Source organism: Quercus suber, unplaced genomic scaffold (assembly GCF_002906115.3).
Source record: "Quercus suber isolate HL8 unplaced genomic scaffold, Cork oak 2.0 scaffold_287, whole genome shotgun sequence".
NCBI classification, from domain to species: domain Eukaryota; kingdom Viridiplantae; phylum Streptophyta; class Magnoliopsida; order Fagales; family Fagaceae; genus Quercus; species Quercus suber.
The window spans coordinates 453,515-468,883 of record NW_027069743.1 but is presented as its reverse complement, the minus strand read 5'-3'; the positions used below and the strand labels follow the sequence as shown (position 1 = coordinate 468,883).

At 33.7% G+C, this 15,369-nt stretch overlaps 2 protein-coding genes across 3 annotated transcripts; one reads left to right on the top strand and one right to left on the bottom strand.

Moving 5' to 3' along the window:
* The first annotated feature begins 346 nt into the window (after positions 1-346).
* LOC111997148 (uncharacterized) lies at positions 347-6,634 on the top strand. Its single transcript, XM_024029214.2, has 4 exons — positions 347-825; positions 1,112-2,095; positions 5,632-5,679; positions 5,768-6,634. The coding sequence occupies exons 1-4, from the start codon at positions 574-576 to the stop codon at positions 6,203-6,205; spliced, it is 1,722 nt and encodes a 573-aa protein (XP_023884982.1). The 5' UTR covers positions 347-573; the 3' UTR covers positions 6,206-6,634.
* A 2,575-nt stretch (positions 6,635-9,209) lies between these two features.
* Positions 9,210-14,784, bottom strand: LOC111997147 (sulfite exporter TauE/SafE family protein 4). 2 transcript variants are annotated; one of them, XM_024029211.2, is made up of 12 exons: positions 14,508-14,783; positions 14,202-14,361; positions 13,482-13,682; positions 13,254-13,315; positions 13,108-13,156; positions 12,946-13,001; positions 12,612-12,698; positions 12,378-12,428; positions 11,993-12,232; positions 9,990-10,083; positions 9,738-9,878; positions 9,210-9,611 (listed from the first exon to the last, which is right to left on the bottom strand). In XM_024029211.2, the coding sequence occupies exons 1-12, from the start codon at positions 14,691-14,693 to the stop codon at positions 9,529-9,531; spliced, it is 1,410 nt and encodes a 469-aa protein (XP_023884979.1). In that variant the 5' UTR covers positions 14,694-14,783; the 3' UTR covers positions 9,210-9,528. The 2 variants fall into 2 exon arrangements, with proteins under 2 accessions (XP_023884979.1, XP_023884981.1); XM_024029213.2 differs by lacking the exon at positions 9,738-9,878 and having other exon boundaries at positions 14,508-14,784.
* Positions 14,785-15,369: the final 585 nt, after the last annotated feature.

Genomic DNA, 15,369 nt, shown 5'->3' with positions numbered 1-15,369 from the left:
TACTAAAAACATTTCATATTTTACTGTATTTAAAAATATAAAAATAATATATTCACAATATTTTCATAATATTTTTATAACAAATTCTAAGTAATAGGTTGTTACTGATTGTTATTATTGAGGCAAAAATGTAATTTTAGTATTAGATTCAAATTTGAAACAATAACAATAATTAACCACCTATAATTTGTTGTGAAAATATTGTGAATGTAACAATTTAAAAAAAAATAAAAATAAACGACAGACTAAAAAGATCGTGGCAATGTATAAGTTGTAGACTAGTTAGTTGTGCTCACTAACACTGAGGACGATGATGACGATGATGACACCTCACTAAACAAAAAAATTTAACTGTGTTTAAACCCAAAAAAAAAAAAAAAAACAGACAGGATCCACGACAATCCACATCCATTCCCTTCTGCACAAACTAAGAGAAAATCAAAATCTCTCTCTCTTCAAAACTTCACGTTCTTCCAAAAATCTAAACCAAAAATCACTCTTTCTTTTTGAAGATTTTTGGACCAAACACCAAAAAAAAAAAAAAAAAAACCCTAGTGCAGAGAAAATTTTGGAATGGATGAGAAGAATCAGAAGCAGAAGCAGCAAAAGCAGCAGAAGCAGCAGCAGCAGTGTTGTTCATCGGAGGATCGGAGCGACAGCAGCGAGTTCACGTCGGAGGACGAAGGAACGGAGGATTACAGACGAGGAGGCTACCACGCTGTTCGAATCGGCGATACTTTTAAGAATGGCCGCTACGTTGTTCAATCGAAGCTCGGTTGGGGCCACTTCTCCACCGTCTGGCTCGCCTGGGACACCCAATTCTCTGTACCTCTCTCTCTCTCTCTCTCGTTTTTGTTTTCTGGGTTTTTCTTTTTTTGATTGAATGTAGAATGTGATAAAAAAAAAAGAAAAAAGAAAAAAAAAAAGAGCATTTTGAGCATTGGGTGTGAAATTGTGATTGAAATGTGTTTGAGGATTATTAGTGTTTTTTTTTTTTTTTTTTTGAATATATATAAATAAATATTATCCGTATATGGATTGTGCTAAGAAAAGTTGGGAGTGTTTGATTTAATAAAATGATTGGTTAATGATTATTGCAAATTGGGGGCAGAGATATGTGGCACTGAAAGTGCAAAAGAGTGCTCAACATTACACAGAGGCGGCGATGGATGAGATAACCATCTTGCAGCAGATTGCTGAGGGTGACCCAGATGATAAAAAATGTGTGGTGAAGCTGTTGGATCATTTTAAGCATTCGGGTCCCAATGGGCAGCATGTTTGTATGGTTTTTGAGTACTTGGGGGATAATCTTTTGACCCTTATCAAATATAGCGATTACCGGGGTTTGCCAATTCATAGGGTGAAGGAGATCTGTTATCATGTTTTGGTGGGATTGGATTACTTGCATAGACAGCTCTCAATTATACACACCGATTTGAAACCGGAAAATATACTGCTCATGTCAACGATAGATCCTTCGAAGGATCCTAGAAAGTCCGGTGTTCCTCTCATTCTTCCGAATAGTAAGGATAAGGCTGGATTGGAGTCTGGGGTTGCGAAGGAAATTAGGAAATTAAATGGGGATTTGACTAGGAACCAGAAGAAAAAGATTCGAAGAAAGGCTAAGCGAGCGGTTCAGGGATGTGTGGAGAATGAGGTTGCTTTGGAAGATGAAGCAGATGCAGAATCATCTGGTGCGGTAGAGTCTTCTCCTAATGCGAATTTGAATGTGGGTTCTGTAGAAGACCATCCCACTAGTTCTGTCAATACAAATAGATTATCTGATGCTGATGGAACAAAGGGTGCCAAACTAGAACATCAGTGTAGTAAGAGAGGAAGCCGCTCCACTAGGCAGAAATTGTTGGCATCAGCGGACATCAAGTGCAAGTTGGTTGACTTTGGGAATGCATGTTGGACATACAAACAGTTCACAAATGACATCCAGACAAGACAATATAGGTGTCCAGAGGTGATCCTTGGATCTAAGTATTCTACGTCAGCTGATCTTTGGTCCTTTGCTTGCATTTGTTTCGAGCTTGCAACGGGTGATGTACTCTTTGATCCTCATAGCGGTGACAACTTTGATAGGGATGAGGTATGGATGTTATTCACTTGTTTACTTTTTTTTTTAATTACTTTTTGTGCTAAATTTATGATCCCTGCTTTGTTTTCTCTCTCTAGAACTCAATGTAATTTGAAAACAAATAATCAATCTTCAAATTTCTGCGTTAATTTTATTTCTGCTACTATATATATTCAATTACTAATGGATAGTTATGCAACATTAGGAGTTCAATTATACAATTTGCATGCTTTTCTAATGGTTGTTCCATTTGCAATTATACCTTTAGAAACATAGGGCTATAGACCCTTGTGGATAAGATTCTAGCATTACTCAAATTGTGAACTCTGCAAGTAATAAAACGTACTAGATATCTTCCTCAATAAAAGAACATTGAAATTATGATGTTATTTAAAAATAAAGCTCAGTCTAGAGTTTCAATTACAGAAAACATGCTGATGCATTGTAGAATAACTTAACATGACAAGTGATTTTATCATGTGGTTATGCTAGACAAGAATAACAGTACTATAGAAATAATGCATTTACAACATGCTACTAACCATAATAACAACCTTCCTATGAGCTTTGAGTTCTGGCTGAAATGGCACCTCTCCCCCTTGTAAGAGAAAAGAGGAGGGTGAGTCCACAGGTTCAAGGCCTACCAAAAAAGGAAAAAAGTAATAACAACCTGCTAATATCAACAAATTCCTACCCAATCAGTGTCAACTCTAATGAAGTTGACTTTATCTAGTACTTCATGCTAATTCAAACCAGGAGCTCATGTATTTTTTCCAACTTAGACCCCGTTAGGGATGGACAAGGTACATGGTTTAATTTTTAATTTTATATTATGTGTACACATAGTCATGCTTGAGCACAAACGTAAATAGAGTAATAGATGCATTTCTCCAATCTATGAGAAATAATATGATTTTTCAGGAGCCTATTATATTATCGTCACACTTATAACTCTAATTTATTAGTCTATTTTGTTTTATTTAAGCACATGAGCAAGAATATCTAGTAGTTTGATTACCAACTATGATTACTGTCGTAAAAATACAAGTTTATATAGGGAAAAAAATCAAGATTACCAATTCCCACAACATGGGAACGTTGGTTCAGTTTCTCTCTTGTTGCCTCGAGCAAGCCTTCACAAGGTTTGATTACCAGTGTCCACCAACTACGCTATGTTTGGTTGGAATGAAGAGGAAAAGAAAGAAAGGGGAGGAGAGAATGGAGGAAGGGAAGGGAGAGGGAGAATTTCCATTCCCTATGGGCCTGCTATTTTGTTTCCTCCCAAATTGAGAGAAAATGGAGGGAAGAGGAGAGAAAAAATAGTGTCTTGATATTTTATTTTTTGTGCGAACTGGTCTCCATATTCTCTAACACAAGCAAACACCTCAGGGAATTAAACTTGTTCCTTCTATTCCCTTCCCTTCCTCTTGCCTTTCCTTTTTTTCCCCCTTTTATGTTTCCTCCCCCTACTGAATTAAACATATCGTTAGGGTAATCTAAGTAGATAATCCCTGTTAAATGTGAAAGATGTTTTGTAGTAGTAGTAGATATTAATGTGCTAGATGTTCAAGGACATCTTCTAGCCCTTGATTTTTACCTCCATCGAGTTTCATGCTGTATATCTGCCATCATATTCAAATTCCTACTTATGATTTTATAAACAACACAGATTCTTAAATCTGGAGGGCTTTTGTGAACCCTGGTGCTTTTGCAAAATAATGGTCATCCCAACGATAAAATCAGTGATACTTATAAAAAAAAAAATGTACTATTAAGTGTTATATACTTATATGGAGTAAACTAACTCTTGTGAATGAAATGCAGTTAGTAAATCCCAATGGAATAATTCTTTTGATCCTCTTGAATAGGATAACTGATACAATGTGAGATTTGAAGCAAACAATGCTTAATGAAATTTTCAAACATTACTGTCTAACAGCCTTAAAAAGTCTCCCAATTTTAAAATCAGTTGCTTGTATGACTGATGTATTTAACTTACTTTGATTGTTGCTTGGGATCTGTATATGACTAAGATATATTCCACTGAGTTCAGCATATGTTAGATTTGGAAATTTTAGCAAAGTGTTATGAACCTAATTATAAAAGTAGTAAAGTTTTCTTCAAATGTTTGGAATTTGGTACCACATTGTGTGGTGTGGATTATTTGGAGGGAGAGAAATAATTGCATATTTGAAGATTCGGTGCTTTCTGGGGATAAGCTCTTAGAGTTTTTTGCGACCACTTTGTTTGATTAGTCTCGTATGTGGGGTTTTACTTCTTCAAAATCCATTCTGCTGTTTTTAGATTCACTTTTTTCTTGTACATAAGTTGTTTTGTTTTCCTTTGTTGCTTATACGTATTTCCTTCATTTACTCTATCTCTTTGATGGAGTAGCTTCTTTTTAATACAAATTTTTCTTACCTATCAAAAAAAAAAAAAAAAGTTGTAAAGTTCAACCTACCTTTACTGTCACTGTTGTTCTGTCATGTAATCAGATGTGCCAGTTGTTATAGATGCTTCTTATATAAGATAAAAGCTATCTAATATTGTATATAAACTCTAAAATATATTAGCTCTGTATGCTGCCATCTGTTGTTAATGAACTAACTGATAAATATACATATTACATTTGCCAAAGGTCTTTTGGACTAAATGGCATTGCCTGATGAACAAGTGTGAAGTGTGATGTCTTGGGTTCAGTCTAGTATGGGCTTTTTAGCTATTTATGGAATTCACGTACAAACTGATGTACATAAATGTGAGCTGACAAATAATGCTGCTGCTGTATTCTTTAGTAATTATTATCATATAAATAGCTGAACCTACAGTTGTCAATCACTTAATATATAAGAGATCCTAAGCTGAAAGTATTATTTTAAGACCTCTGCAAACCCAAGTTGCCAAAGAATTTAGCTTAAATGAGATAATATTTCTAGGAGGGAACAAAAACCCGTTTTTATCAAGCACTGAATCTTTACAATCCACTCTACTGCATATCTAATGAGAACATGAATGATCTTTGTTTGTATTTTTCTAGGATTGCTTATGTTTTTTTAAGCGTCACTTTTTTAGGTACAACTTATTTGTCGTCCGCTTATTTTTTAAGCAAAATAAGCCAATTGATATAAGCTAATCCAAACAAGTGAAGCCACTTGGTCATGATAGGCAATGAGTCAACATAATTGCTTTATCCTGAAGGATCTGGGCATTTGGTTGCCTATTTTACTGTTATATATATATATATATAGACACACACACACACACACACACTGTGACACACATGAGGTTTGAGTTTCCTTAGAATTGACCATTGTAATTCTTTGGGCTGTTCTTTACATATATAAAAGTGGAAAGCAAGAAACTTCTGGATGACTTTTACATGTCTTTCTACTGTAGATTTAGGCTTTCTTAAGTTCGTGCTGTGGATAAGTATGTAGTTTTTAAGCATTCGAGTGTAAAAAAATTTCAATGCTTTAATGGGTTAAGCATTCACATAAGTCATATCTAACATGAATGATTTTTTTAATACTTTTCTTTAATTGTTTTAGGACCACTTAGCATTAATGATGGAGCTTCTTGGAATGATGCCGCGCAAGGTGAGGCAATTATCTTTCCCACGATTTAAGAAGTTCAGTTTGTGAGATACTTGTGCCTCACTTCTAATATGCCAACAATTGTCCTCAGATTGCTTTAGGTGGCCGCTATTCCCGGGATTTCTTCAATAGATATGGCGATCTAAGGCATATTCGTCGGTTGCGTTTTTGGCCGTTGAACAAGGTGCTTGTAGAGAAGTATGATTTCAGTGAGCAAGATGCAGCTGACATGACTAACTTCCTGGTCCCAATCCTTGATTTTGTTCCTGAGATGCGGCCCACTGCAGGTCAGTGCCTTCTTCATCCATGGATCAATGCAGGACCTCATCTTTTAGAGCCATCTATGCCTTCTAATCAAAACCAAGCAGCAGAAAGTGTGGATTCTGAGAAAAATAAGGAGAAGGATGAGAGGGAAGCAATGGAGGTTGGAATGGGAAACATTGTCCTCAATTCAGATTCTAAACCAATCAAAGATTCCCCACCCAGCAGTAACCCTTCCAAGGGAGCTGCTAGTAGTACATCTAGATAGGACTGTGGCACATTTTTCTTACTGAAGCTACATCATCATCATCTTCCGAACAGTATTATTTGATAGCTGCTGCATTCTTGGGAGGCATGATTGATTCCCTTGTTTTGGTTTGCATATTTGTTTTGTGAAGGAGCATGGAGTGGATGGCATTAGCGTTTGGTTCTTACAACGGCAGCGAAGCTTGAGCAAAGCAATAGCTTAAAACAAAATAGATGCTCTGATTCTGAGAAAATTCTCTTTGAAGCATATTTATTGGACAGTGAGTGTACACCTTGGCATACAATGAGATGCGTGGCCATTGTTACGACTGAGTTGTTCGCGAACATTTTTCATTTGAATCATTTCAATTTGATTCATGTACTGGATTGAATTTCTTGATGTTGAAACTAACGATATATATTATTCAAATCCTATAGATTTCCCCGAGCATATACAGTTGTTGGCTTCTTAGATTTCTCTGGATATATTTTTTTAAATTGTTTTTTCACTAATACATAATTGGGAAAAAATGGCATTAACTGCATTATGAGCTGCTCGCTTAACATAAATGAGGTGTTTCTGGAGTTTAGAAATAGATGGGCTTTCTAGGACTCATGCTTTCTACAGTGGCAGTAAGGTCTTCCAATTTCATTAGGCTGGGGCAACAAAAAGGAGACTGGTGCTGGTCTCATGAGGAAGACTTTTGGGGAAGACTTCTTATTATTATTTAATTTAATAGTTACAGCAGAGGAAGGTGATTCAAATCCTGAATGTTTTCGTAAGAGATGTTAATCTATTAAGTTATAAGTCTCTTTGAGGGCGTTTGGTCTCTGCGTTTTCAGTGTGCGTCCACGTTTGAGTTTTCCTTTTTTTTTTTTCTTTCCCGGGCCAGTGAACAGTAAAATCACATGATTTTATTGTACAGAAAAAATACTGTTCATGAACTGTTTAGCACTGTTTACAGTACTGTTTACGCACTAAAAAATATTAAAAATGAGTCCCATGGTATTATTTACACATTTAAAAATTATTTTGCTACAGTGTTTTCAGTTTTGAGTTTATAATTTTCAGTTTCAGCAACAATAAGTTCAATCTAAACGGACCCTTTGACACATTTTCCTAGTTACTTTGTGCTGATTTCGTAGTATTCCTTGAATATTTTATAATTTATACCCATGAGTTGAATATTCCCATTACAATAGTGATCTTGTGAAATGTCATCAATTTAATCTGTCTTGATCATCATCAAGGTGGCCTCACTTTTTTATTTGCCGTCCCCAAAACAATCATTAAGGATTGTAACAGGTGGGTCAGGTTTTATCAATTACAACTTTTATTTTTTTTGGTTGAAGCAATCATCTATAACTATTAAGGACGCCAAAATTAATAATCTTCAATAGGCTTAAGAAAAAAAAGATGTCATTGTTTGGTGGGAAGCAAACTTCAAAGCTTTCTATTTCTAACAGTCATCCTTTGTGCTTGAGATATTTATTATCTGGGAATGGACTGTGTCTTATAATGAGAGTTATGACTTGTGAGTTATCCCATATTTGTAATACTCATGGCACAACTATAATACAATCGAAAAACCAGCCATGTCCCAGGTTGATGTAATCCATCGATCTCATTACCTACTCTGTGTGAGAGGTCATAGTAAGTAATGGAATATCTCTCTCCTACACCAAATTCCAAATATACGTTCACTTATCTGCTTAAGATTTTTTTATATGAAAACGAGTCTAATTTCCAAATTTATTTTACATTATCTCCATCTTTTTTCCCTGTTCTCACTACTTTTGCCAGTCCCATGTGGGATTGGCTGCTTCATGCCGTACAAAAAATAAATTTAGTAATACACACTTTGTTACAATTGTCTGTCTTAATAAATTAAGTGATAAAAGAAACTACAGATTTTTTTAATAGTAATAGACAGTCATTCAAAGTCTGTCACATATAATAGTTGTGGCAAAATGTATATGAATATACATGGCACCATAATAATTCCCGTGCAAAACCTTCAAAGCCCCGAGGTAGAGGGAAAAAAGAAAAAAAAGAAAAAAAAAAGCAGCCAAAAGCTAACAAAACATAAAAGAAAATATGTTTTAAACTTTTGCGGTTTTTCCACATGAGCTCTTCCATGGTGATGGTGATCCTCTTAAATAATATTCAGGTCTTGAGGGAAAAAAGGATTCTCTTCCGTAAAGGATTCGAGCTCTTTTAGCCAAACAAATGGGCAGATTTTAATTGAATTCATGGGATAGCAGCCAAGCCTGTGACGTATGACAAAACAAAAGGGACCAAGGCAAATGTACCCTCATTGATCACATGTTAATACTTTTCAGTGAATTGTTTTTTAATGTATTTGTAGCCATCGAAGAGCTCCAAAATGAGCATCTACCTACTATCAATCATGTTACATTCATCATCCATTGCGCGTGGCAAAACCAAGTACATCTCTCAAGGTAAGAGAAGCTTTCACATCAAACTATTATTGGAGGAAAGCAAGGGGTAGATGAATTATTGCAATTCAACCTTGCAAGCTTAGCAAATAGTATGGACCTGCAATTATTCTTAATTAAAGACTTTGAGATTGAAAATTAAAATTTTCACTTTTGGATTAAAATGTTTTTTAAAATTAGGCAAAATACAGTTAATACTCTTAAAGTTTGGACTAATGCCAATAAAGTTCAAGACTTTTAAAACTAATCAACTTGATCTCTAAATCCAATAGTATCTTTAACACTTACTCATTTTCTTTTTATCTCCTTGTGATTAGAGACCAAATTGGTCAATTTTGAAAAATTTTGGACTTGTTTGTCATTAACCCAAATTTCAAAAGTGTTAATCGTATTTTACCCTTTAAAAACTTTTATATTTTTCTACATTAAAAGGTAATTGCATTGTATAATGGTTAGGACAATTGCATGATTTTCCAGATCCAAATCCTAGCAAATATAATTTTGCAAATGATTAGCAATAATAATAAGAATAATATTGATGATCATATATAATCAATTTGCAAACATTATCTAAGAAGGTAATTCCATTAAATACTTTGCATAAATCTGAATGGGGAAATCAAATACACTAATTGAATAAGTAACAGAGGAGCTATGTAGGTATAGAAGTGTTAGCCAGTAGCTAACACACAACAGAGCCTGCCTAATCCACACCACACAAAGCAGACCTTTATTGCTTCATAACAATCTTTCAGGTTTTATTTTCCTTTGGAGGGGGATGGAATTTGGTCAACTAGGTGTTGGCCAACACTCCCCACTGCCTTTGCATCCATTTTTCCTTAGCACTTCCAATATTGCATGGTTGCCACTTGCCATTGTCAACAATCACTGGCTGCTGCAGAACCCTAAAAACCCCATGAACTCATGGTTGTGTATCATTTCAATGCTAGTCTCAATACCAATGACCCCTGATAAAATTTTCACCAAAAAAAAAAAAGCTCACTAATTAGCCACATAGATTTTAAAAAATAAATAAAAACCCAAAAAGAAAATGTAATTGAAATACAATTTTAGGTCTAAGGGATGTATTATACCCATTGTGATTGCGCTAGCAAAGATAACACCAGAGAGAACAAATACAATAATTGATGCTCTCTTAAGAAATGTGATTATTTTTCTTATTATAAACTGTCCCCAAAATCCAGCCAAAATAGACACTGATGTGAGGTATAAAGCTGAAAAAAAAAATATTAATGTGGTAAATGCTAAGAGCTAGGAATGATTAATCAAACAGAAGAATTGGTATTACTACACTTTGGAAATTAAAAAACAAAGAAAGGATATACCATAAGGAATAGGGAACCTCTTGAGAAGATAGAACTCCACCACAGATAAGGATGAGGAGAACATCATGACAAATGTGGCTGTCGCACTTGCAACCTATTGAAAAAACAAAAACAAAAAAACAAAAGAATTATTCTTTAAATTTCAAGAAAAAATTACATTGCAGTTTGTTTTTGTGTATATATATATATATATATATTAACATTCTTGCATGATTTAGCTAAGACTTGAAAATGGAGGGTGCACTTTCACAGTCATAGTAAAAAGGAAAAGAATTAATTCATACAAGGACAAGGGGGAAGATAGTGCATTATCTCTCACTTTACTGCACTTTCACAGTCATAGTAAAAAGGAAAGGTTTTCTTTTTCAGAGTCATGGTAAAAAGGAAAAGAATTAATACATACAAGGACAAGGGGGAAGATAGTGCATTATCTCTCACTTTACTGCTGAAAGTAACAAAAGAATATAATAATGTTTTTTTTTTTTTGGTTAACTATAATAATGTTTTGAAAATTACACTTTTTTACAGCATTAAATATATGACACATTTTATGATTAGTGGACAATAAATAAAAATGATGTTAACATCAAAATGATATTACACCAATTTCTTAACTTTTACCACCTCATGGAACTGTGAAAAAAGATTTTTTTTTTTTTTTATCTAACATTGTTCAATTAAGTGCAAGTTTGTAATAAAAAAAAAAAAAACTTAACTATTTATAATAAAAAAAATTAATTATATTTTTAAATTAAGAGTCTTATAGATAACACTATTTGGTCTCTTATAGGAGGAGAATTAAGGTTCACATATCTATTTCTTCACTTGTTGTAATAAATATTTGAATTATACAAAAAATTACACTTTTATCAACTTTCATCAAATGAACAAATAAATTCTAGCCAAAAAAAAGCTAATTGAGTTTTTAAGAAAAAAACTTTTATCAATTTTCACCACATAAATATATATATATATATATTTTAAAAGCTCATCCAATCTCAAGTCAATATTACAAAAGAGCCGTATTTTGAGAATTGAGCTTTCCTACCTAATCACATCATTTTGACTTTGGATAGGTACAAGTAAAAGGAAATAGTTTGTGGCCACTTTTTCAGTACGTTGAACCCATCAGGATATTCATTGGACTTAATCCTTACCCTCCCTCCAACGATATCAATTTGTTGCGTTTAAGGCTTTTTAAGCCCTAGAACCTAAAAGGCACTACAATTTTATTGTGACAGATAGTCTTTTAATCAAGGCCATGCTGCCATGATAAAAAATGGGATGTACTCTTTATTTGATAATCTAAAAGTAGTTGGTACACCCATAACTAGGACCGGCTATATTTATGTACCATTATATATTCAGGAAAATTTTTAGTTTTTATTGTAATGTAAACTTACGTTATAGATACAAAAAATGATAAGTATTGTAAACATTTACAAGTGTATAAAAATCACCCAATTTTTTTTTTTTAAGTGTATAACATTTATCATTTTTGCAAATGCGTCTAGCATTTGTCACTTTTTTTGTTTATAAGAGCATTCACATTAGTTTGTGCAAAAAAATTCATCTATTTTAATATGAGAACATACTTTTATTATTTTACATATTTTTCAAAACACCATAGATCAGATTATCTATTTTACGATATATTATATTAAAATATCATTTTTTCTTATTTTTTAAAATTGTTTTTCTTTCTTCATAACAATAACTATTATCTACTCTCTTTCTTCAACCTCTAAATGTGTAAATAAAGAATAAAAAATTATAGGCAAAGTAAATAATGAAATTATATGTAAAGTGAATAGTGTAAGTGTATATTTACATGGTCATTGTAGCAACATTGCAAATTTACACAATTTTAGCTTGAATAATGTAGGTGATTTTGGAAATTAAATGTATAAAATTGATACATTTTAATTTCTATTCTGCATTATTTGATGCAAACCATCTAAGAGGTAATGTAAACATATTATAGTCCATATATTTATATATACCTGGGGGATGACACCAATCTCAAGAAGAAGTGGACCTAGAATGAATCCACCACCAGAACCAAGTAGACCACCTACAGTGCCTCCTAAAATACCACATAGTGAGCAGAATGCAATGTGCGTTGCAGTCCATCCTATGGAAGCCTCGCAAATCGATTCTGTGTTGCCTGTGCTCATCCTCTTCTTGTGTTCTTTATACAACTTAACTGATTCATATCCAAACACTCCAAGTGCAATGGGGAACTGAGACAAAGACAACAACAATAATTAATGGTGACAACAATAATTAATGGTGAAGGTGACCTCACGACAGAAAAGAGTTACAAAAAAGTTGAGTACAGCAGGTGGGCTCAGTGATATTGATAATTTAATCTATATATATATCTACCTGTGAGCAGAATAGCACCCAATACCAGACACTGCATACCTCCACATCATTCTGAAAAAATAAAATTAAAAATTGAGATATATAAAAAATATGCAATCAAAGAGAGAGAAATCTAGAGAGAGTGTGGAGGCAAGTCTCATGCGCTTAGCTGTGGGGTTCACTTGTCTGTGAGAGGTCGGTAGCGCATGAGAGATTTTCCCCTAGAGAGAGAGAGAGGGAGAGAGAGAGACTTGCCTTGATGATCTGCAAGGCTAGGAAAGCAATCCATACAAGCACTAGCACCCGAATCCACTTCCACCTAAGGTTGAAACATAGTATTTGCTGAAATATAGAGCATTTTTGGATTAGATTAAATTTCAAATAAGAACTTTTTTTATTAAACAAGGCCCCTTCATGATACAAGCAGAATGAAGTAGCTAAAAACAAAATATATACGGAAAAACAAACTGTACAAATAAGCTGATCATAAACAAATAAGCTAATAAGCTTTCGAAACAAAGCTAATTCAAATGCAACTCATCATGAAGATTGAGAAACTTGGAAGCTTATGAAGTAACATTTTGCTCACCATTTGAGATTTCTCTTCTCTAGGTACCAATGGGTCATACTCCGTATCAATCAGAACTGCAATTACCCCCCAAAAAAAAAAAGGAGTAAAATTTACTTGACTCCTACACAATAATTTATGAAATAAAAATAAAAATGTAAGCTTGTGCGTGTGCTATCTTACGTTCCCCGCGAGAGTTGACCAAAGCTTCTTGCTGTCTGGTAATTTCTTTCTGCAATTTTGTTTCTTTCCATATTAATTAATTTGAAACAAGCAAATTTTATAGAAAAGGTTGTGGCATATATTAAATTACAATTCATAGAACCCACATTAAAAATAGTCTCTTCCTTCCACATCTCGATTGCCTTGCAGAAAGACCTCGATGAGGTACCTATTTAATCATGAAAATTTTATAAACAAAAGAGAGAGAGAGAGAGAGAGATCTGTCAGCAGGAACATAAAGTAACGTGCATTAAAGAACTATCTTTTTTCTTCTACAAAACTGTAAGAAATTGATATAAAGATTATAAAAAAAAATTGGGTAATTTTTAACTGACCCAAGAAGAGAATAATGATGAGGACAGTGATGAGCCAGTAGGGGAAGACAACGCTAAGAGCCACACCAATAGTGATGCCTAGCATAAGCATGGGCTGGAAGAGAAGGGCAAGATCATAATCTAGGATTGGCACTTCCTTTGTTGGATGTGGAACTCTTAGATTGTACCAAACTGATGATGCTGATGCCCCCATTATCATACCTGCAAACCATTTCACATATGAAAACAACCTCAACTTCAATACAAATACCACTATTACATTACTACAAAAAGAAAAAAGAATTACTATACAATTGGTTTAAAGTTCAAATAAAAAGTGGTAAATTTGTCAGCCAATTTCAATTTCCTTCTTTAAAGTAGTCATTTCAATGAATCAAATGGAATAAAACAAAAAAATCATTAATGCCAAGCACACAATTTTCGAAAGGACCAAAATGGATCAACAAAATGCTCTGACTTTTGAGTCCACCTCACTTCAGCTAAGTTTGAGCCCATTTTGTAGCTTCTTGCCTTCTTCTGGCTATTTTGCTTTCACTATATTTCTAAACCTTTTAAGTTAAAACTTTTCTCTCAAAAAAAAAAGAAGAAAAAAAAAAAGAAAACTACATAACTTATAAGGCCTTATTGAAATTAGTCAGACAATTAAAAGTTATTAAAAAGAATATGAATCTGAGAGAGATTACAAGGAAGAGATCAAATAATGGATGACATATATATTACATTTAGAAAGCGCAGCAGCAGACTTGGTATCAAAGCCAACAATCAAAGTAAGCATGGGAACAAAAATGCCTCCTCCTCCAACTCCACCAACAGTTCCACATGCTGATCCCAGAAATCCTATCACAGTTGCCAACACAAGTCTCCAACTGAGCTCTAATTCCTGCATCAAAAAACTCAAAAATCCAATAAGCAAATACCAATAATTCTCTCATATAAACAGCTATACAAACATACATACACCTACACACATTCAAACATGTACTATAACTATATCAACAAAAGGAACAGGCTTAGAGAGAGACATACGGGCCAATCAGTATCAGTACTACTGCTGGAGACATATGAAGGGTACTGCAATAGAGTTGAGTTTGATGAAGAAGATAGATGGTTTCTGTTGGGGCTATAACCATTGACATCGCTGAGGAATAGGACAGAAAGAATAGCCACAGAGAAACCTGATAGGAGATACAGCACCAATCCCCTTGTGGCCATTGGTGTCACTCTTTCCCTCTTGAATTAATCAAAACTCTTTTTTTCCTCAACACCCAAATACGTTATTTTCTACTCAGCAAAAAAAAAAAAAAAAAAAAAAACGTTATTTTCTGATTTTTAACGAGCATACACCCAAATACGTTATTTTCTACTCAGCAAAAAAAAAAAAAAAAAAAAAACGTTATTTTCTGATTTTTAACGAGCAATTATATACACAAGAACAAAATATACTGCTGTATATATTATATATATTAATATTTTGCTGAGAAAGTGAGAGAGAGAGAGTTATTGTCGCTATAGAGTTATATTCCAACAAGAGGGTCACCTCGTCACGTGCATCACGGACACAAGAGGGTAAAGCCAGGTCAGAGAAAACGGAGAAGAAGGGGGTTACCAGATCAGACAATGTGAAACGTTGCATCGTGAGATTGGTGGTAACTCTTTAGAGAATATACCGCCAAAATCAAAGTTCTCTGGGGTATGTTTGGTACAGCTCTTGTAATGTAATAGTTATTCATGTGTAATATCAATTTGGTCATTTGGTTACATCTTTATTATATGAATTAGTTATTACATTGAAATAACCATTTTTTAAATTAAAGAATAGCTATTCCTCTTTAAAATTAATGTAATAGCTATTCCTTAATGTATATAATAGGTTTTAAAATTAATATAT